Source organism: Ambystoma mexicanum, chromosome 8, assembly GCF_040938575.1.
Source record: "Ambystoma mexicanum isolate Mex_15411 chromosome 8, UKY_AmexF1_1, whole genome shotgun sequence".
In the NCBI taxonomy this organism is placed as follows: Eukaryota; Metazoa; Chordata; class Amphibia; order Caudata; family Ambystomatidae; genus Ambystoma; species Ambystoma mexicanum.
Genome location: NC_090929.1, coordinates 1,464,361,214 through 1,464,383,767, shown reverse-complemented (window position 1 = coordinate 1,464,383,767; position 22,554 = coordinate 1,464,361,214). Strand labels below are relative to the sequence as shown.

The window sequence follows — 22,554 nt, the reverse complement described above, 5'->3', positions numbered from 1 at the left end:
GGGAGCTGATCTATGTGAAAAACGTTGCATCGATGGAACAGCCCCATGTTTCAAGGTCCATATGAGGTGGTGTCTCCTCTCGCTGATAACTGATGAAGACAACGTTTAGTAAAGGATCCATGCCAGGGTGGTGTGCAGTGGCAAACCCCTGATTTTTCTTTCTTTTTCTTTTTCTTTTTTCATTTTTTCTTTTTTTATTCTTTTCTTTTTTTAATCTTTTTTCTATTTTTCAATTTCTGAAGGTCTTTTCTTTCTTTCTTTCTTTCTTTCTTTCTTTCTTTCTTTCTTTCTTTCTTTCTTTCTTTCTTTCTTTCTTTCTTTCTTTCTTTCTTTCTTTCTTTCTTTCTTTCTTTCTTTCTCAGTAACTTTTTTTCTCCTCTCCAGGGGAAAGCAAGGATGCCTGGCCGACGTGTTCAGACCTCTCTGTTATGTAGGGATAATGATAAAAATGAATCTAGTTAGTTCTAGGAACTCTGCATTATGCTTGCTTGGTATTATATCACTGGCATAATGAGTCTTGTAAGTTTGAGGAAAGCTTTTGCCACATTACAAGAGATTACCATCTGTGCCTTATGTTAGTGATTATCCGACTGATGTCAAGGCAGCTTTTTACAGCTGTTTTTTTTCAGTAGACCTGAAACATTTTAGTGTTCCTATCACACACATCGGCATCACATTTTGCATATGCTAGGTCTGCTTGTATTTTTCTACATAATAACTCTACTCAAATTACCCTTGTCCCAATGTAATACCTTTATCACTTTGTGATAATTAAACCCACACCTCAATTTCCCAATGAGGCCATTCCATAGAGTCCAAAGTTACTACGTTTTGTTTCTGATGCAGAAAAGTGGCAAGAGAAAAATCAATTGAAGCTGTCACCCAGCATTAATCATATTATGTGGTTGAATTCTAACAAGTTTCTGCCAAATGTTACTATTCCTCAAGCAAATAGATTTGAAGAATACAGGCTCACAAATGATCCTATGAGCCTTACAGTTAAGAATATATGTCCTTCTTTCCATACTGATGGCTGCAGAGGATCTCTTAACCCATGTTGTGACCAGTCATTCCAGGTTAGTCAGTTTGAATGCTGCTAATAAGAGCCTGTCTACCCATCTCCTAAATGTTCATATGACGAAGGGGGAGTTACTGATGGCCGATGTCACAACTTTTGATATATTCACCCAGATCCTTTTCTTCTGAAATCATGAAATGCAAGCTGAAGACTCTCTATGAATGATTGTCAGTATTTGATAACTGATGTTATTTTCCCTTTTACTGTTTGGAATAGGAGGTGCTGTAGAGACCACGAGATTGGGTGCATTTTTAAGTTGTGTTTCTCTTCTAAGATTGCCACTTATGTTTGATGTTTGTTTTCCGTTTCTTAAAGCCCATCTTCATGCGGAAGGACACAAAGAGTAGCTTCCAGTGGAGGATTCGCAACCTGCCATATCCCAAAGACGTGTATACTGTCACGGTGGATCAGACTGAGCGCTGCTGCATTATACGAACATCTAACAAAAAGTCAGTAAACGTTTCTTCCTACGACAGTACCGCACTGTGCACTTAGAAACACATTTGTATTTGTATTTTGTTATTTATATAGTGCTCTTTGCCCACTTGTGTGGCCTGAATGCGCTTTTTCCTTGGTTGAATGCCCTTGGTGACCATAGTCGATTTCGTTGGGAGAGTTCTAGGGGGTTAGTTTAGGAGATGCGTGTGTGCAGGTTGCCAATCTAGGACTTGGGTGGCTGGCAAGGCTTGACTAAGCAGCCGAGAGAGGTCAGACGCATGGGTGGGTGCTGTTGAGGGTTAGAGATAGATTGCTATTGTTGAGAGAGTTTATATGGGTCAGCTATACCAAATTCCTTTCGGGTGGTGGTCGCTGCATGCTAGTGGTAGAGGTGTTGGGGTACGTCAGGTGTTTGTCTGGACGGCTATGTGTGCACTAGGCCGGATGTGCTTAGCCGTATTCTATCATGCATGCATGGATGCGTGGCCGTGCCTGCAGCCTGTGTCCACGATAGTGGTGCGAGATATACATACCGTAGATTCAAGGGTCCTGTATATTGGGAGAGAGGCCTACACCTACCAGTGCTATTTAGGAACCAGGCTGAGCGCAGCTAGATTCGAGAGACCTGCATAGCGGGAGAGAGGCCTACACCTGACAATGCAATTGCGTACAAGGCTAAACTAGCTAGAGCCCACACTAACGGTGCAATTTGAGTAGAGGGCTAAGTAGGGAGTCCTTGAGAAGAGAGTCCTGGGTATCCCTCTTCAGTATGTTTCGTCCTATAGTAAGCCAAGAGAGGCTGCACCAAAATTGAGAATCCTCTATGGTTGGCAGCCAGCCCCGGTTTCGCAGTTTGTAGGTGGAGGGGGGGCTACAGAAATATCCGTAATGTAACAGTCATCAAGGGTTTGGGGAGTAGGGATGTGGAGGGGGGTTGCTAGTGGTGGGAGTTCCCCGGGTGGGCGTTGCGGGTTAACAGTGGGAGTGAATAGTTAATGATGTGCGTGTGCTAGCGAGGGCCCCTATTTAATTGTTAATTGTCTCTCATGTGAACTGGTGGGCAGGGTTTTTGCGGTGAGTGTGATGTGAGTGTAGCCACAGCGAAGGCTGCTGGCTTCGCTCAAGTATTTGTAGGGTTGGAATGTTGTTGTGGGAGGGGTGTTGATGGATCAGCAAAGCCACAACAAAAGCTGCTCGCTTACCTGGAGTTCTAGACGGCGGGCAGTGTTGAGAGGAGAGTGGAGAGTGGTGGTGTCAGGTGAAACTTCTGCGAGAGCTGCCGGCCCCTGAGTTGTGATTGAGAGCGGAGGCAGATATTAGTGTAGTATTCATGTGGTGCAGTATTGGGAAGAGCCAGGTTTTAAGGGCCTTCCTGAATTTCAGGTGGCTTTTGATGTTGCGAATGTGTAGTGGGATGGAATTCCAGATGATTGGTGCTTGGACGGCGAAAAGGGAGCTGTCTTATAGAGCAGTCGGATCACTAGACGAAATGCATTGCGAGATCTGAGGTTCCTGGACGATTGGTAAGGGACAATTTGTCTCGTTGGAATTGAGGGCCAGTGCTGTGGATTGCATGATGGGCGATACACATGGCTTTGAAGGTGGTTTGTCGAGCAATAGGGAGCCAGTGGAGGACTCTCAGGGTAAGGCTGATGTGTTCTCTGGCAGGAAGGTTAATGAGCAGGTGTGCTGCCGCATTTTGGATTCTTTCGAGTTTCTGTAGTTGAGATGCGGGGGCTCCTAGCTAGAGGCAATTTGCATAGTTGAGGTGGGCGAGGATGTTGGCGTTGATGGCAGAGAAACGGTGGGGATAGGTGAGATAGGGGACAATCCGCCTGAGGATACGTAAATGAAAAACAGATTTTGGATACGTTGGTGGTGTTTGGTGAGGGATAGATCTGAGTCAAATTTGCATCCAAGGTTTTTAACCACGTTTGAGGGTGCTGGTGCTTGTCCTAGTGATTCGGGCCAAGGTGAATTTTTTCAGAGGAGCAAGCGTTCATATCTTTTATGTGTTTTTAAGGTTGGATTTTCTGTATTAATTTACATTTTTTAAGTTACACAAATCAAGTTTTGCTGACTTTTTTTGGGAAAAGATGAAAATATGGTGCAGAGATGGTAAAATACATTGGCTTTCATTTCATCAGATGGTGGTCACACGTGAGAATGAGCAACAAAAACACACACATAGAAGAAAAGGAAGAGGGACATCTTCATTTTAAGTTGCACTGGGTGTTGAAGAGTATGCATAGTAAAGGGTCATCCGCGACGGTGTCAGGGGCTTCCAAACTTTGCATGGAGGGAGGCGTGTCAGAGGGAGAGGGAAGAACTGCCATGTTTCCAGTCAGTAGTCTTATAAAACGGCAATATTTTCTTTTCCATATTACTTTTGCTCTAGGGCTTTAAATGTGTGCTTTGCAGCACTCCCATTGCAAGCTGCATTTGCTTGAGCCCTTCCTGCCGTCACTTCTCCCGGGATATACAGAAGTGTTATCATCTCGTTGCCTTTTAAAACTGGTTCTTCCACATCAACCACTTGCTGACCAAGAAGGATGTAATGCTTTTTGGTGGACATTTAGTGTTTCAGCCCCCTGCTGGCTGGCTGTCTCGTGATAATCAGCGGTTATTATACCCATGGTTGTATTTCTTTGTCTCCATTATAATGCATGCACCCCAGGGGTTCCTCACATTGTTTTCCGCTCTAAGCGAGGGTGCCACCCAATCATCATTTTTAAATGGGCCACCACACCCCTACAGCCAGGCCCGTCTTTCCTCAGATGTCTACTTTCTGTTAAGCGCAATAAATCTGGGATTCCAATAGACACGCAACAGTACCCATTGGAAAACGACTCTCAATTTGCGCAGTGCTGGGAATTATTTTCAGCAGGCATACTTTATTTACACAACACTTTTGAATGTAATGTGGCCACAAACCTAAAGTGCAATCGGTCTTTAAAGTAGGAATATGCATGTTATTGTAGAGCAATCTTGATATGTAAGGTTTTAAAAACGCACAACTTGAAAGTAGTGTGTTTTAATATTTTTCTCAGTCTGAAGGCTTTTATCGGTACAGTGTAAGGTATAAGTAACCTGGAAAGAGACTGCGCCTAATTTTTGCAAATTAGTTTTATTTCTCAGAAAAATTGGCCTTATAGTTGATGACACGTGTTTCGGTCCTCCAAGGACCTTTTTCAAATCAGGGCTATTGATTAGTCTTAACATTATATAATCATAAAAAAAAGAAAAAAAAATGAAAACATAAGCAAATGGTCACGTTGGTAGACGTGTATAAATCCAAAATAAAGTGATGATAAAAAATAAGATTAAGTATGCATTGAAAGAAAAATACATAAACACATAAGTGCATGGATGTTAGAAATAAAAAGCCAGACAATAATTGGATGGGGAATAGGAGTTGGAGAAAGCAGGGGTGAGATTCGGAAAAAAATAGATGCAAAGTCTTTGTTAGTTATGATACATGATGCATTTACAATAAAAACATTGTTATGGTCATTCATATTCTTTCATGTCACAGAATATATGGAGAAGCGTGTTACCTTGTAGTCATGTAAGATGCACCTGTCACATAATGTGAAAAATGAGCTTCCATATATCGAAAGGGTAAATCCCTGTAAGTAAAAAATCATATCATAAACAAACTCTTATTTTACCCTAATATGAAAACTAGATAGTGAAAAATGCACTTAGTATTGGGTTTCCAACTCCAAAATAACCGTAACCTGCATATAAAGTGTGCCAAAGATGCACGTATTCTTAAATATGAAAGTCTGTTAAGTTAAAAATTACACTTAAAAAAGTGTTTGCACTCCTAATAACTCAAGGTGCACTTTCGCGTATGAAATTACACGTAGAAAAGCGTTTACACGTACGAAGACTCAAATGCACTTTCGCGTGAAAAAATACACGCATAAATGGAGTTACTGGTCTGATCCGTAAAAGACACGCACATACCCGTGCGAGAAATATGTAATCATTAAAATAACGGGATCCCAATAAATTAAAGCAACCGGTAAGTAATAAACGCACGTACGCGTGCACAAACTAGTGGGTGACGAAAGATAGTCGCATCTTAGCTAAACGCGTGAATGCTTAAACGCGCGAAATCGTAGTGGTGGGTTGACACGTACTCTATACTGGAGGCGCACAATCACGTGCGCGATATTACATGTTAAAGCGTTTAAGGGAGTCTATGCAAGTAACAAACGCACGTTCGCGTGCGCGAAAATCGCATGAATCTTCGGATGCGGCAGGCCATGAAAAGTCAGACGCTCTCTTACCTGCTGTTCAGAATAAGCGCGTACGATTGCAAAGTTGCTACAAGTCTCGAGGGGGCGCCATTATGCGTCCTCTATGTCATTATATCTGTTGCTAAGGTAGCAGATACCACAGTCTGTCCTTTCTCCATGTTTAGTCGCGTGTTCACTGGCGGCCATATTGTAATGGAGTGAAAATACCATAAAAATATATGGTGAGTTACATAAAGTAGAGTAGTAAGTTTGAAAAGAAGGGTCTGCACATCAGAAACTTTTAATGTTAATGTATTAGAAATGTCAGAAAAGCGGAATTAAAGGGAACTGCTTCTGTGTTAACATGTCGAATAATGTTTGTTTATTTGTTTGTTTGTTTATTTTATTTGTATGGCGCTCCAAACCCGGAGGTAGAAGGGCGCTTAAGAATATGGTTACAGAGTTGAGAAGTATCTGTGTGTTGCATACTTCGTACAGGTTTATAATATATACATATATATACAGTGGTTAATAAACAGAACATATGCAGTGCGTACAATATACAATTTTCAGAATAAATACAGTGTCTAAACCAGTATCCGCACGGGTCTAGAGTTAGTGGTGTTATTCTTTGTTTAGCAGCCATCTGACGACCTGCTTCCTAAAGATCTGGAAGGATTCGACAGTTTTGATGTTAAGCGGTATGGAGTTCCAGAGTTGGGGGGCCAGCACTGTGAAGCTTACCCCTCCCGCTCTTTTTAGGTGGAACCTGGGCACTAGTAGGCAAAGAGTGTTGGAGGATCTGGTGAGTCTGGTGGCAGGTTTCAGGGTGAGTTTATTAGCTAGATAAGGTGGTGCTAGGTGATTGAGGGCTTTGTACGTGAGGCAGATGATTTTTAGATCAATTTTTTGGCGTATGGAAAGCCATTTGCAGGCTTTCCTAGTGGCAGAGATATGCTCTTGTCTGGGAATGTTGAGGGCTGCGCGTAAGGCGTTATTTTGTATTACCTGCAATTTATTGAGTACGGATTGATTAGCGCCTAGGTACAGGCTGTTACAGTAATCCAGTTTGGATTGTATTAGGGCCCTGGCAAGGGTGAGGCAGCTGTTGGGTGATAGGAAGGGTCTGCTGGCCCTAATGAGCTTGCCGGTATAGGCAGCGGCTGAGGCGATCATATTGGTGTGTTTGCTGAGGTTGGAGTTGGCATCTAGATAGAAACCCAGGGTTTTTACGCTTTTGGCTATGGGAATGGGATGACCATCGATGGTGATGTTATTATAGCAAGGGTCAAGTTTAGTTAGAGTGTTGGGGGAGCCGACAATTAGGAGCTCTGTTTTCTCATCATTCAGGCAGAGACCATGGGAGGCCATCCATGCCTGAATGATGGAGAATATTTTGTTCATCCGGGCGGAGTCTTCTTGGTAATTACCACAGATAGTGAGGAGTATCTGGGTGTCATCTGCGTAGTTTGTGTAGGTGACACCCAGATGATCCAGTTGGTCAAATAGAGGCTTTGTAAATATGTTATACAAAGTGGGGGATACACAGGAACCTTGTGGGACCCCGCATGTGATGGGGGTGGGGTCTGCTGCAGCTGTGGTGGAAAAGACTTGTATGGTTCTGTTAGCCAGGAAGGATTGTATCCATGTCATGGCAGGGGAGGAGAAGTGGGCTGCGGTGGCAAGGTGATTACAGAGGACCTCATGGCTGACCAGGTCAAAGGCCGCTGAGAGGTCTAGGAGGAGTAGGATAGCGGCATTGCCTTTGTCTTTAATTTCATCAATCTGGCTTTTGAGATCAACAAGGGCGGTTTCAGTTCCGTGTTGAGGTCTGAAGCCAGATTGACGTATTCCTAGCAGTTGGTTGGATTCTAGGTATTCCTGAATTTGGATGTAGGCGACTCTGTCCAGGATTTTCAGTAGGAAGGGGACTGTGGTGATGGGCCTGTAGTTTGTGGGTGTGGCCGGGTCGAGGGATTGTTTTTTCAGGAGGGGGAGAACCCATGATTGTTTTAAGTTGCTGGGGATGGAGCTACTGGTGAAGGATAGGTTGATGAGTTTGGTGATGAAGGGGGAGAGCTCTCTGGCTGCATCTTTTATGATTTGAGCCGGGCAGCTGTCTCCTTTACAGTTAGAGGGTTTCAGGGATGTGATGATTTTTTGAACTTCCGGTATGGTGACTTTTTTGAACGAGAAGCCTGCGCTAGTGTAGTTAGGTGTGGGTAGGCTAAGGTTGGTGACATTGTTGTTGAGTTGTTGCCGTTTGTTTTCGATTTTAGTTTGGAGTCCTAAAATTTTATTGATGAGGGCGTTCTGGATGTTGGTGCACCAGGGTTTGTCTTTCGGGCAGGTTTCCGGGGGCGAAATAGGGTTTTCTAGTCCCTTCAGAATTTTGAATAATTCTTTAGTGGAGGATCCTGCCTGAGTGATCCTGGTGTTGTAATTATCTTTTTTGGTCCGGATTATCTCGCTTTTGTAAAGTGAGGATAAGTTAGTGAGGTTGGATTTGTTTACTGCAGTGGGGTTAGTCTTCCAGGTGAGGTGAGCCTTAGCTTTCTTTTTTCTAAGTAGTTTGAGCTCAGGGGTGTACCATGAGTTCAGATGAGCTTTGGGTTTAGCTTTGCGTATTTTCAAGGGGGCAATGGTGTCCATTGCTTTGGCCATGGAATCATTGAAGGTGTCAATCAGCAGGTTTAAGTCAGCGTTAGCTGGGAGGGCATTGAGGGTAGGTAAGACCAGTGGTAGTAGGGCTTCAGCAGTGATGTTGCGTTTATTCCTGGTGGGGTATGCTGGTGCCATGGGGTGCTTATTGGGCAGTACCTGATTGGTGTTAACCTCAAGGGGGATCATGTGGTGATCGGTCCATGCCAGAGGTTGGGGGGGTCTTTGCAGGTTGTATTGCAATTGTGGGTTGCTACCCAATCAAGGGTTCTGCCTTTTTGGTGGGTAGGGAGTACAATGAGTTGAGTGAGACCGTGATCGGTTAGGGCATTGGCCAGGGATGCAGCAGGTGCGTCGTTTGGGTCTTGGTAGCCGAGGTTGAAGTACCCGAGGATCATGAATTGTGCTGTTGGTTTGGAAATTTTGGTGATGAGGGATGTGATGTCTTCTTCGAAGGTCCCAGGGGGACCTGGGGGTCTGTATATGAGGTGGATAGTTATCGTGGCTGTGGGGGAGGTTTGTAGTTTGGTTGTGAGTAACTCGCAGGAATTGAATGCGACTGTGTCGGTTAGTCTGAGGCCTAGAGCGGATTTGGAAATGATTGCTATGCCTCCACCTCTGGCGTTAGGTCTGTCCGCTCTGAGGATAGTGTATTTGTCTGGGATGGCTAGCGATAAATAAGGTCCGGACACCTCATGAAGCCAAGTTTCTGTTAGGGCTAAGAAGTCAAGGTCATTGGTAAGGATGATGTCTGCAATTTCTGTGGGGTGGGCAGCCAGGGATCTGACGTTGAGAAGGGCGCCTTTTAGTGGGGGAGGAGTGGGTTTGCTTGGTGCAATGTGCTTTGTATTAGTTTTGGTGTAAGGTCTGGAGTAAGGTTTAGAGTTTGTGGTGGGGAGCCTGGAGCCTAATCTTTCGTTGTGGGTTGTGATGTTGGGAATAAGGGTGAGGGGGGTTGGTCCGGGCGGCTTAAAGCGGGTGAGCGGTTTGGTGGTCGATTTGGTTTTGTTAGACTTAGCAGTGGGACTGTGGTGGCTGTTGGTGGGTAGGCCATGGATGACGATGGATGTGGAGGTGAGGGGGTGGTGGTAAGTGGAGGGGAAAGGGGGTGTGGAGGGTAGGAACGGAGTGGGGCAGGGGATGGGGTGGTGTCTGGGGCACCCTAGTTTAGCCAGGCCGTCCTGATGGGCTATGTGGCTATTGTTGCTACAGGGTACATTGTCCTGTATTAAGCAGAAAGGGAACATGGTTAGGGCGAGCCAGAAGATCATGGTCTGTGGATAGCGGTGGAGTCTGGTGGCGCTGGAGGGGAGCAGGTCAGACTAAGATAGATGGTGGCTGGTTGGAATCGGGTAGAATCGGTCAGGTACAGCCTGTGCACTATAGTATCTAGGTTGGATACAACTAGTTGTAAGGTTGGAGCATACAACAGGGCACCTAGATGTGACAATTCCTGACATTGACTAAAATGCATATATCAGAGGGTCTGTTAGCGACCATAGGGCACAACTCAGTTCTGGTGGTCTGTTAGCGATCATAGGGTACAACACAATACTAGTGGTCTGTGTATATCTGCATTGCCTCACAGTATGGTTTGAGAGAGGTGTGCAGTTGTGAGCAGTGTGTGCGGAGGATTAGTTCTGAGTACAATTGTCATAGTGGTTGGGCAGCTGCAGTGGCTAAGGCAGTGACCATAAGGCACAACACATTCTAAATGTGGACAGTTATTGACCACAAGGCACAACACAGTCTAAAAGTGGACAGTTATTGACCATAAGGCACAACACAGTCTAAAAGTGGACAGTTATTGACCATAAGGCACAACACAGTCTAAAAGTGGTCAGTTATTGACCATAAGGCACAACACAGTCTAAAAGTGGTCTGCTGTTGACCATAAGGCACAACACAGTCTGAATGTGGTCTGCTATTGACCATAAGGCACAACACAGTCTAAAAGTGGTCAGTTATTGACCATAAGGCACAACACAGTCTAAAAGTGGTCTGCTGTTGACCATAAGGCACAACACAGTCTGAATGTGGTCTGCTATTGACCATAAGGCACAACACAGTCTAAAAGTGGTCAGTTATTGACCATAAGGCACAACACAGACTAAAAGTGGTCAGATATTGACCGTAAGGCACAACACAGTCTAAAAGTTGTCTGCTAGTGACCATAAAGCACAGCACAGACAGTGAGGTCAGTTAGTATTCATTAGCCAAGCAGGTATTAGGCTCTATAGGAAGACCAACACTTGCCACCGGAGTAAGCGGGCGAGTGCAGAGCGAGGCAGCAAAAGGAAACAGAGTGGAAGATTGAGTGATATATTGTGCGTCTTAGCAACCAAGGCCAGGTAGGCTGCAATCTATGGCTAGAACGTCTGCTAGATTTAGGGTCCCCGTGGGATGCTATAGCACTTAAGGTTAGTTTACTCACATGGCCAGGTGGGTATAAGGAGGCTTGAGAACATTGGCACATCAGTGACGCCACTTTGGTCGAAAAAGCATTTAATGGAGTCCCAGGATAGTTCTGCAGACTGGGTGACGAGTGTTCCAGAGCCTTTACTTGCCAGAACTAAGGGGCAGCATCTGTGGCCCAGGCTCACAGTGCTACGAACAGGCGCAGGAACAGGCCTTTGTATGGCCTTCGGACTGGCCGCCGGCGATTCCGCCTGCCGTCGGATCCAGCTGATGGAATCGAGGTTCAGCCTCGGTTTCGCGCCGCGCAGCGCCCGGCATGGGCGAGTCAGGCGCCGTATGGGGACAGGGTCAGGCAGGCCCTGTTCCGTGTTGCTCGCTCGGAGCCTGGATCCTCTGCTGGGCTGGGGGGGCTCCTGCCCTCACCCCTCAATGAAGAAGGATGGAATGGGGGGACCTGGGGCGCAGGAACAGGCCTTTGTATGGCCTTCGGACTGGCCGCCGGCGATTCCGCCTGCCGGCGGATCCAGCTGATGGAATCGAGGTTCAGCCTCGGTTTCGCGCCGCGCAGCGCCCGGCATGGGCGAGTCAGGCGCCGTATGGGGACAGGGTCAGGCAGGCCCTGTTCCGTGTTGCTCGCTCGGAGCCTGGATCCTCTGCTGGGCTGGGGGGGCTCCTGCCCTCACCCCTCAATGAAGAAGGATGGAATGGGGGGACCTGGGGCGCAGGAACAGGCCTTTGTATGGCCTTCGGACTGGCCGCCGGCGATTCCGCCTGCCGGCGGATCCAGCTGATGGAATCGAGGTTCAGCCTCGGTTTCGCGCCGCGCAGCGCCCGGCATGGGCAAGTCAGGCGCCGTATGGGGACAAGGTCAGGCAGGCCTGATAGCCTCATAGTCGTTTCGGTATGGGATTTCTGTTACCTTTTTTATACCTCTTGATTTGATTCATGAATCCCGAGGTTGATCTTCCACTGGAACTCTCTTTTACCCATTATGTATCAGTTGTATTAGTTGGTTCTTCTGTGTTCTGTGTTTCACCTTCCGAATCTGCATCCGAACTGGCCGATGATGTGTTGGGTGTGCTAGGTTTGGACCCAAATTTAGTCGTTGAGTTATATTTCGCCTGAAAGGTGTACACCCTATCATCTTGGTAATCTCTTTCGTCCCGATAGTGTTTCCTCAGTTTTCTCAGTTTTACTTCATCTTGATAATTCTTTAGTATGTCGTGCATGGTATTATAATTTTTCTCAGTTATCTACAAGGATAAAGTGTATCAGAAGGAACTTGTATATTGGTCAAGATATATTGACGATGTGTTGATACTATGGAAAGGCACAGAATTAGAGTTCACGGCCTTCCTAAACAGAATTAATGTTAACGAAATGGGTATTCAATTTACTGGTGTCTGCGATGCAAATAGCATTGATTTTTTGGACCTCACCATATATATTGAACAGAACCAGATAAGAACACGCACATTTTGTAAACCTACAGAGGTCAACGCTACCTTACAAGCTACTAGTTGCCATCATCGAACAACGATTCTTAACATACCATTAGGAGAATTTACAAGAGCAAGAAGAAACTGTCAGACCAAAGAACACTTTGAGAAAGAATGCAGGCTTCTACAATCGAGATATCTGGCAAGAGGATATTCAAAGAAATGCGTTACCAAGGCATTGGATAAAAGCCTGCAACTAACACAGGAACAGACTCTGGCTATTAAGAACAAAACTTTGGAGCCACCTACTATAGGATTCATCACTAAATTTGGAAACGATCATAAACATGTGAGAAAGATTTTGGCCAAACACTGGCATCTTTTGAAATTGGATGACCACATTTCTAAGTTGATTGACGACAAACCAAGAATCATCTTTAAGAGAGCACAGACACTAAAAAACAAACTAAGTCCTTCAGACTTACTAGACCTAACAGAGGGAACATCCAATTGGTTACAACCCACTAATGGCTTTAGGAAATGTGGAACCTGCACCATTTGCAAACATGCACATGAAAAAACGGATTGTTTCAAGAGCAGCAACAATAAGACTATAAAAATCGAGCAACCCATAAATTGTAGGACGAAATATGTGGTTTACGCGATTATATGTGTATGCAAACTAGTCTACATTGGGAGCACCATCAGGGAACTCAGGACTAGGGTGCGTGAACATCTTGCTAAAATTGGAAGCCAGGACCCTAGACTTCCTCTTGCTTGTCATTGGCAAGAGAAACATCAATTGGATAATAAAGCTGATATTAAGTTCATTGGTCTTCAAAAAGTATCTCTCGTAAGACGTGGAGGTGACAGAGAAAAGAGACTCAGACAAACAGAGGCGAAAATAATTTGTAAATTCAACTCCACAGTACTTGGACTCAGCACAGATAATGAAATGGTGTCCTTTTTATAACAATAATTAAGCTGTAACTATAGTGTTTGGAAATATGTTTACCATGTCATTCACACTATCATACACTAAGGACTCTCCGACTATGACATTATTCGTCTTGTTAACACAGAAGCAGTTCCCTTTAATTCCGCTTTTTTGACATTTCTAATACATTAACATTAAAGGTTTTTGATGTGCAGACCCTTCTTTTCAAACTTACTACTCTACTTTATGTAACTCACCATATATTTTTATGGTATTTTCACTCCATTACAATATGGCCGCCAGTGAACACGCAACTAAACATGGAGAAAGGACAGACTGTGGTATCTGCTACCTTAGCAACAGATATAATGACAGAGAGGACGCATAATGGCGCCCCCTCGAGACTTGTAGCAACTTTGCGATCGTACGCGCTTATTCTGAACAGCAGGTAAGAGAGCGTCTGACTTTTCATGGCCTGCCGCATCCGAAGATTCATGCGATTTTCGCGCATGCAAACGTGCGTTTGTTACTTGCATAGACTCACTTAAACGCTTTAACATGTAATATCGCGCACGTGATTGTGCGCCTCCAGTATAGAGTACGTGTCAAACCACCACTACGATTTCACGCGTTTAAGCATTCACGCATTTAGCTAAGATGCGACTATCTTTCGTCACCCACTAGTTTGTGCACACGTACGTGCGTTTATTACTTACCGGTTGCTTTAATTTATTTGGATCCCGTTATTTTAATGATTACATATTTCTCGCACGGGTATGTGCGTGTCTTTTACGGATCAGACCAGTAACTCCATTTATGCGTGTATTTTTTCACGCGAAAGTGCATTTGAGTCTTCGTACGTGTAAACGCTTTTCTACGTGTAATTTCATACGCGAAAGTGCACCTTGAGTTATTAGGAGTGCGAACACTTTTTTACGTGTAATTTTCACTTAACAGACTTTGATATTTAAGAATACGTGCAACTTTGGCACACTTTATATGCAGGTTACGCTTATTTTGGAGTTGGAAACCCAATACTAAGTGCATTTTTCACTATCTAGTTTTCATATTAGGGTAAAATAAGAGTTTGTTTATGATATGATTTTTTACTTAAAGGGATTTACCCTTTCGATATATGGAAGCTCATTTTTCACATTATGTGACAGGGGCATCTTACATGACTACAAGGTAACACACTTCTCCATATATTCTGTGACATGAAAGAATATGAATGACCATAATAATGTTTTTATTGTAAATGCATCATGTATCATAACTAACAAAGACTTTGCATCTATTTTTTTCCGAATCTCACCCCTGCTTTCTCCAACCCCTATCCCCCATCCAATTATTGTCTGGCTTTTTATTTCGAACATCCATGCACTTATGTGTTTATGTATTTTTCTTTCAACGCATACTTAATCTTATTATTTTTTATCATCACTTTATTTTGAATATATACACCTGTCTACCAATGTGACCATTTGCTTATGTTTTCATTTTTTTTTCTTTTTTTTAATGATTATATGATTTTAAGACTAATCAATAGCCCTGATTTGAAAAAGGTCCTTGGAGGACCGAAACACGTGTCATCAACTATAAGGGCAATTTTTCTGAGAAATAAAACTAATTTGCAAAAATTAGGCCCAGTCTCTTTCCAGGTTACTTATACCTTACACTATGTTGCAAGGGGTCTTGTACTTGGCTAAACCCCAGATCTGGTGAGACGCGACTCCATGGACTTAATGTATTGATTGTACCAACTACTTTCTTTGTTCACTACTATAAGATGTCGCCAAGTTAGACCAAACCTTCCAAGCCAAGGTTTTTGAGGATTTTATCGGTACAGTGTGCTTAAAATTCTGTTGTTTGCAGCCAGCCTTCAATTTTTCTAAATGGAACGTTTTATGAATTTCCCTCGCAACCACACCCATGTATTTTGTGCATTTAGGTTTAGTACTGTGATGAGGGATTTGAGGGTACCTAGTGTGATGATCCTAAAACTGTGTGTCAGCTTCACAGGACCCCTTTCTCATAGCAGGCATTCACAATGTTCACATGATAGCAACTGCCCCATATAAAAGAAGCAGGCACTTAAGTAGCCAAGCCACCAAAGGCTTTTCGCATAGAGGCAGAAGGGGAGGACTGCATCCCCCATGACCCCCAAGGTGTCATGCTGGAAGATCTGGACCGGACTAGGAAACTACATTCCTTGTCACAGGGACAGAAGAACTGAGGCGATGGGGGGCACAGATTGGGCCAACCGGCAAAGGTACTTTTCAAGCCACAAGGAAGACTCCTCAGGGGAACACACACACAGCTGTGTCCATAAGAGGGGAGAACATGTAACACCCTCCCTTTTTCTTTTTTTTTTTTAAATAACAAAGATGGAATAACAGAGGGGGATAAGGAAATGTCAGCCTCCCTCTCTCTCCAGACGAGCTTGTAATATTAGAACTGGTATGAGGAAAACAGGAGATAGCTTTAATCGGCTTTTGGGAGAAAAAGCTCCAGCAGCAGACATGAGGTAGGAACTGCAGACAGGTAGGGCAGACTAGTGAAAACCAAGTTGGCCGCCCAACCTCTTATAGCATCTCTCATTGAGGCCACCCCCACGGGACCTGCTGCAAAGAAAGGAGTTGCTGCAGCCAATCACAGCAGAGCCATCACCTAAGCTTCACCTGCAGCCAGTTGTCTTGCTAATCAACCCGGGGAAGGGAGGTTGTGAAGGTCCAGGCCACTGTAAAACCAGCTTCAAACCCAATCAGTTTGTGGGTGGCTATAGACGCGTGCAGTTAGTGTTTTTGAGAGAGTTGGGTAAGATGCAGAGTGGAGGAGGCTGGTGTAATAGAGTGTGGTGGAGAACTGGTAAAATCTTACAGGGAGAGAAGGAAGTGGCGAGAGCTTGTGTGGAGTGGAAATGAGGTTGGCGGAAAAGTATTTAAGGGGTGTGAATATCCAGGGGTTTGGAAGAGATTAAGGCGAGGGCAGCTGAAACAAGCTTGACAGCAAGAGCATTTTTGGGAGTGGGAGAAAGTGAAGGATTTGAGGAGGGATTGCTACCTGTAAAGGAGGAGGGTATAGGAGAATAGACAGGGGAGGTTTGGAGAGTTAAGGAGGCAGTGAGAAAGTGACAAACTCAAAAACATTCTGTGCAGTGAACTAGTGTTGGATGTGGTAGACTTCAACAAAGAGTTAATTTTACAGACTGATGCTTCACATGTCAGGTTGCGGGCTGTCCTTTCACAAGATCATGATGGCATGGAGCATCCCATTCTCAGTAGGAAGCTATACCCCTGAGAGAAAGTGTCATATCTTACCGACGGGACGTTTAGATTGGTCACATATAACTCTCCGTTAACATGGCTGAGCCTCAGTAGGACACCCAATGCACGGGCATGCGTTGTTTCTTAGATATGCAGCCCTATTGTTTCATAGTGGAAGACCTAAAAGGAAGAGAACAGGAAAATGTAGACTTGCTTTCCTGTTTACCAATAGGTGCTGAAGGAACCAGCAGTATTAGGGGAAGGGTATGTGATGAATCCGATGATGTCATCACTCTTTTCCTGGCGGTGACCTCTCCCCATGTGGCATGGGGACAGCAGCCGATACCTGATCTTGACCCTGGGGGGGGGGGCAGCTATAATGAGGGAGGATCACATGGGGGAGATAATCTGCGGGAGAATATCATGGTGCCACGGGATGAGATGTGGTATCCCCCTTTTTCTTTTGAGAATACGCCATCCCTCCCTAATGCCTTGATGGCATATTGTTCCACTTCCCCTCATCCATTTAAGAATAACACAGAAGATCTTTCCTCAGAATCTGTATGGAGGTCTCATAAAAAATACTTCTCCAAACTCTACCTGCAAGTCGCACAGAGCTGACTTGCCCTGAAAGAACACTAACCCTGACTTTGTATGTAAAACTTCAAGAATGAACTACCATTCCCATAACTACAAGGATACTGGGACGAGGAAGAGGAGCTGAGTAATGAATAACGAAAAAGACCAAGCGTATAGGCTGCGCTCCAGTTGTTCGGCTTGTATACCTTTAGCCGAGGAATTTAAACAGCGGCCACATCAGACTGTGGCGTGCTTCTGCAAAGAGAAGACTGATTCTCTCCGTTTTGACCGGGAGACTGTGGGGCTGCAGGAGCTGCCACTGAGCCATCCGGCTCAAGGAGGCAGAAAAGGAAGGTTTATGGTGAACAAAGACTTGCTGTGGGAACGCCAGAAGCCAACCCAGGGCTCCTGGGAATTTCTAGCTGTTGGGCGACAATGCGTACCTAATGGAAGCCTGATGCAGAACAGAAGAGCACAGCGGAGACCGCAGGAGGCAAAGAAACCGGAGAGCAAAGGTATCAAGATGAGAAGAGATGCCAATTTCCCGCCACTGGTTTGCCGTGGAAAGAAGCAAATACACCAGAAAGAACCGGCGAGTCCCTGAAAGGAAAACTGGGACCACCGGGGCATATGAACAGCCAGGCTGCATGCAAATTAATATTAAAAAAGTAAGTGAAGTGTTGAAAAGGGGCAAAGCCAGTGGGCATTTTGTTGAATGGGAAAACGGAAGAGAAGTAAAAGACTTACTAGTCTGTGAGTGTATACAATACATACTGAAGACAAGCCCTGGCAGAATAGTATACCAGGCAGACCCAGTTTTGGATACAGCAAAGCCAGAAAGTCGTCACATTTCGAAGTGTATACAAAGCCCACACGGGAAAAACCCTGACAGGTAGCAAACCAGACAAAATAAAGCTGCAAGCTGTGTTTATGGGAAAAGCCTTGTAGGAGAGAATACCAGGCAGTTGCAAGTGTGCTCAAGAAAGCCCTGGTAGGAGAGTATGCCAGGCAGTTGCAAGTGTGTTAAAGAAAACCCAGGTAAGAGAAACATACCAGGCAGTTACATGTGTGTATAAGAAAGCCCTGGTGGGGAAACACACCAGGCAAAGACTAATTGAACAGTGCCTAAGAAATACATTGCCACAAAAGGGGATCCTGAAAAGGATATATCGGAACCAGCAAAAGGCTGTGTAAAGCCAAAGAGAAAGGGAATGAAAACCTGGCATCGGAGTACACCAGGTATTCTAACAAGATAAAGAAGCACGTTGTTTGATACATCAGTTGTGTTGTGAAGGGGGAAAAGTTTAAGAAACTGATTTCTCTTGAATATATAAAGGAAGGAAGAGAAATCCAAGGGGAAGGGAATTGCCCTCTTGAACAAGGAACTCTATCCTTTTGTAACTTTTGCGTTGGAGTTATGTATTTATCCTTTTGAATATTTATGAATCACTCAAGGCCAAAGACGTTACCCTTTCCACCGTAGAGTTTATTTTATTATAATGTGAGGGCCAGAATAGTTCTTTGGACATGGTAAGGTTTTGTTTTGGACATTCTGACATTGACGGACCCCTTAGTTTTGGTTTTAGTTAGGGAAACTCCTCTAGTGCAGGGACAGAGGCCTTTTGCCCACCCCCTTTTACTTTAGTAAGTCTTTGACCAAAACCATGAACCTCTTGTGTCTGACTCTCATTCCTGCCTCGTTACAGTTATCACAAGAGGTTGTGAACTTGAGGAGTTGGGGAAATTTAAGGAGGAGGTTGGAGAACTAGAGTAGTTTGCAGTATTGTCGCAGTGGGTTGGAAAACATGGAAAAGGTTAGAAGGTGGTTTGAGGAAATTGGCAAGCTGAAGGAGGAGGTTGGGGGAAATGAAAAGGAGGTGGGGAGCTTGACAGAAGAGGTTGGAGGGAGGCTTGTGACAACTGTAAGGTGTTGGAGGAGAGATTTGTTGGAGGAGGGGGGGAAGCTTTGTGAAGGAACCACTGGTGGATGCGAATTACTTGGAGGCCGAAAGCAAATATGGTAGCAAACCCAGGAGGAGAGGGAGTATGTTAAGGGTGAGTCCCAGAAGTGAATGCGAGGATCCAACATTGGAATCGGGTGTGAGCTTTTGCCGAGGAACTAGGCTTGCATGACCATGTGGGACTCAGATGCACTTGTTAGATGGAAAGGAACATAGAGGTGCGCCTGTCAGCCAGCCATCCACACTGTGCTACCCTGGAAACCTCTCTCTCCATCCAAATGGACAGACCTGAAGCAAGGACCTTGAGTCTGTACGCTGATGCCCAGGACTGGGTATATTCCCCACCATTTGAAAACTCTGTATGGAAATGCTTCATAGAGCATTCAAGATCTCTGCAAGCAAACCTGCAATGAGAACCCTACTAAAAGTGGGCATTGACTGCAGGATGAGGTCCGCTGAAGAACCTGGGAGAGCCATTTCAGTTACCTAATATCCACCCTATTTGTTATTTTGACCCAAACATGTACACAATCCCAAATAAAATACCTTTGCACACGTTATATTTGATGCAGTCTTGCCTGTCACCAGAGGCAGCCCTAAACTGTGCTTATGAAGTGCATTGTTCATCTAAAGGTATCTTGGCTATGGGGGACCAAAGAGATAGGCCAGGAGTTAGTTGTTTGAGGGGTGTTTGTCATTAGAAGGCAACACTCGGGTCTTAAGAGCCTTCCTGAAAGACCGGTGTTCTAACGCTTGATTATCCTTTGCAGATGTATCATTTTACTCTTAGCACCATCCCACCCAGTCCCTTATGTTTTCACCCATATTACTCAGGTTCCCAGAAAATTCAAAATAATTTTGGATTGTCTTTTTTTCTAAACCTTCCATCTTCCGCAAACATTTACTTGAAAAAAGTTATTTGCCATAGCTGCTCAGGAAATCCAAAACCTCCAATCTTCTGTGAGCTTTGTAACTGCCTCCAAAGAACAGTAAAGACCCAGACTTTATACCTGAAATTGCTTTGTACCAAATCTAACAACATAGTTTGTTTGGGAGCGGCCACACCCTGCCTGAAATGCTTGATTTCACATTGACCATTTTTATAGCTGTGGGACGTTAAAGGGGGTTACTTTTCATGACTTCCTGAACCTCTGTGTGTCATCATACATTTTTCATTCATCTACTTGGCCGACTGCAGAGAGTGACCCTTCCCTATGGGGGCTTGGCCTTGTTCCATGTTTACACAACAGGGGAGGACCTATTACTACTAGACCATGAATAACAAGACCAAAGAGTATGTGACATTGAAGACAGGATTTGAGAGTTGGATCTCTGAGAAAGATTGCTGTGTATAGAAGGTGATTGGATCTTTTAAGCAGAAGGTAGTTCTGGTCAGGGAAACTGAATATGTCCCAGAACTAAGGTATTTCCTTTGAAAAATGACTGGATTCATGCCTATTAGTGTGAAGGGAGCCCCCAGCATACAACACTGAGACAGGTTGTATTTTATCCCTTTCAGCCACTGGAACAGACCTCCCAGTGTTTGGGATTTGGGCCAGGCATTTCCCTTGGCGAGACCTATGGCACCAGGCAGCAGAAAGTGATGGCTGAACAGACAGGATGAATAGTTGAACAGAAAAAGATTGTGATATATTAGTGGGTGGGCTTTTCATTTTGTATTTTATTGGTTTTCTATGGTGCTTTTCGCCATATAGACAGTCAAAAAAATGTGGAGATCAAATCGTATGAGTAGGCATTATGAAGAAAGTAATTAGGCCTTAAGGTGACTACAGAATAGAGAAAAAGATGTAGAAGATTGAATATCAAGTTGAAGAGCGTTTCAGAATGTAGGGGCTAGACTTGAAAAAGAACGAAAGCGGAATTGAGAACAGGGGGAGTGGCGGACAGTTAGATAGAATGGAAACTGAGAATGTAGGTGGCGGGAAGGTGAATAAAAAGAGAATGGGGAGGAACGATGGAGAGGAGCCATATCATGGAGACTTTTAAAGACAGTACTTAGAAAGTAGTAGTTTGTCTTTTATGTAGTGCCTTTATCCCATTAGTATGGACACAACATGCTTTTTGTGGGAACGCCCACAGGGGGCCAAAGATAAGGGAAAATTGTCAGGATGAATAGAATGCTTGTGTGCATTCGGCCAAGATAGGGAGTTTGGTGGGCTGGCCGAGCTCCATTAAGCTATTCACGATGGTCAGGAATGTGGATGGGTGGGTGCTGAGAAGTGGTCAGGAGAGTGCGCAAGTTCGATAGACTTGTTATGTGTCCAGCTTGATCAAATTTTGTGTCGTAGCTGAATTCTGATGGCAGAGACAATGTGCTTTGTTTAGTCTGGTGTATCGTGTATGTAAGGGGATGTGCATGCGAGTGCAACCGTGCCCGTGGCTCAAGTTCCGTAAACTTGGAGTATGACAGATTTAAATGCATTGGCTATACTTTGGCGAATGCCTCAGTGAAACACAAAGTGAGATTCGAAAGATAGCCATTGAATGAATTGGAGAGCAGGAACAGTAGCCATGAGGAGTGAGTCAAAAGAGGAGTTGGATTGATGAATTATAAATATATCTAAAGAGAACTGATGAGCAAGGAGGGCGAGAAGAAGTGATGAGCAGTAGAAGAGTCGAGAAGATTAGAGAGGAAACCAGATATTTTGTGCCATGACAGAAAGGAGCAGGCGTGTCTGGCATTATAGAGAAGATGACAGCAGGAACGGCCAACAGAGAAACAGAGGAAATATGAGAAGAGAAGGATAGAGTGCAGTCCAGAATGGCTCCCAAGATTACGAGCATACAGTGAGATCGGATGAGAGGAGAGAGGGCAAAGAATAGAGGAGGTAATTGGTGGGGGAGGGGATAGTAGAAGCAGGGAAGGGTGGGTTAAGATGTAGGCAATTTTCAGCCATCAGAAATTGGATAGATAGAAAACAGGCGTTCAGAGTAGAATGAATAGCCTCAGAAATGAAGGGAAACAAAAAACATTTTGAGAATTACCCGTTGAAATCGTGAGAAGGCTGAAAGAAGACATGGATGCCAGGGGAATTGTTTTTAAGGAAAAGATGAGCGAGCCATGAACAGATTCTAATGAAGAGGGACAACAGAAGACCATCCAGCCCAAGAGACAGAACAAGTGCAGTCAGACAGATGGGAGCGGAACCATTCTAGAACTGAGCCCAGAAATCCTAAGTGAGAGAGTGAATGGAGAAGAATAGTTTGTTCAGTGGTGTCAAAAGCTGCAGACTGATCAAGGAGAATAGGAAGTGACAAGTGTTTTGCATACTGAGCTGGTAATGGAGAGTTACAGACAAAATGAATGAAGTTGACGGAAGCCTGACTGATGGAGAAGAAGAAGAGAAGAACGATTTATGTAAATAGAAATCTGATTATCAACAGCACATTCCAAACCTTCAGAAAGAAAATGAAGAGAAATGGGACAACAGTTATAAGGTAAGGAGGAGTTGAAAGTTGGCTTCTTTAGAATGACAAGTATGGAGGCATGTTTGACGGATGAATGAAAG

The 22,554-nt window shown here is 44.4% G+C and overlaps 1 protein-coding gene across 1 annotated transcript in view; it reads left to right on the top strand.

Annotated features, from left to right (window-relative positions):
• Window positions 1-22,554, top strand: part of DPCD (deleted in primary ciliary dyskinesia homolog (mouse)) — a 387,341-nt gene that overhangs the window by 182,281 nt on the left and 182,506 nt on the right. The window contains exon 4 of the mRNA XM_069611638.1: window positions 1,394-1,527. Coding sequence (XP_069467739.1) covers window positions 1,394-1,527 — 134 coding nt within the window. The remainder of the gene's footprint in view (window positions 1-1,393; window positions 1,528-22,554) is intronic.